The sequence below is a fragment of the Chrysochloris asiatica genome, unplaced genomic scaffold (genome assembly GCF_000296735.1).
Source record: "Chrysochloris asiatica unplaced genomic scaffold, ChrAsi1.0 scaffold00213, whole genome shotgun sequence".
Taxonomy (NCBI): Eukaryota; Metazoa; Chordata; class Mammalia; order Afrosoricida; family Chrysochloridae; genus Chrysochloris; species Chrysochloris asiatica.
In genome coordinates this window covers 175,627-176,376 of record NW_006408731.1, presented here as the reverse complement: position 1 = coordinate 176,376, position 750 = coordinate 175,627, and the positions used below count along the sequence as shown (strand labels likewise).

Below are 750 nucleotides of genomic sequence, written 5' to 3'. Positions count from 1 at the left end.
CACGGTCCCCCAGTACATTGACAATATTCTGATGGATAACAGCTATATTTCTCAAGATCAGTGCATCCTTCAGGTTTTCTTCTTCACATCTTTGGGCTGGTCTGAGTTGGCCATTCTCACTGTGATGTCTTATGACCGCTATGCAGCCATCTGCTTCCCACTGCACTACGAGATCATCATGAATCCTAGTAAGTGTCAGGGGGCTGTGATAGCCGTATGGCTAAGTGGATGCATCTCTGGAATCTTGTATACAACAACCACATTCTCCATCACATTCTGTAAGGCTAAAATAATCCACCAGTTCTTCTGTGACATTCCCCAGTTGTTAAAACTCTCCTGTTCCAATGATTACCTTGGAGTGATTGGGGTGGCAGCTTTCATATCTGTGCTGGGACTCATCTGCTTCACCTCCATTGTCCTCTCCTATATCCACATCTTCTCCACAGTACTAAGAATATCCTCTGCTGAGGGCAGATCCAAAGCCTTCTCTACCTGCCTGCCCCACCTCTTTGTTGTCTCATTTTATATCTCCACAGGAACATTTGCATTTCTAAAACCAACTTCAGATTCTCCAACTGCTTTTGATCTTATGATTTCTATCTTTTATACAGTCTTTCCCCCAACCCTCAACCCTATTATTTACAGTCTGAGGAACGAGGCCATGAAGGCAGCTTTCAGAAAGCTGCTGTTGGGTGGACAATTCACCAGGAAGCAAACATTTTTGTCCTGGTGTTGATAGCTCATTCATAT

General features: G+C 44.0%; 1 protein-coding gene across 1 annotated transcript; it reads left to right on the top strand.

Moving 5' to 3' along the window:
• Positions 1-7: 7 nt before the first annotated feature.
• Positions 8-736, top strand: LOC102837766 (olfactory receptor 14J1-like; the record flags this gene model as incomplete). The annotated part of the gene is made up of 1 exon (XM_006872839.1): positions 8-736. A coding segment is annotated over one exon (729 nt), but the record flags the coding sequence as incomplete, so codon positions are not given.
• Between the last annotated feature and the right edge of the window lie 14 nt (positions 737-750).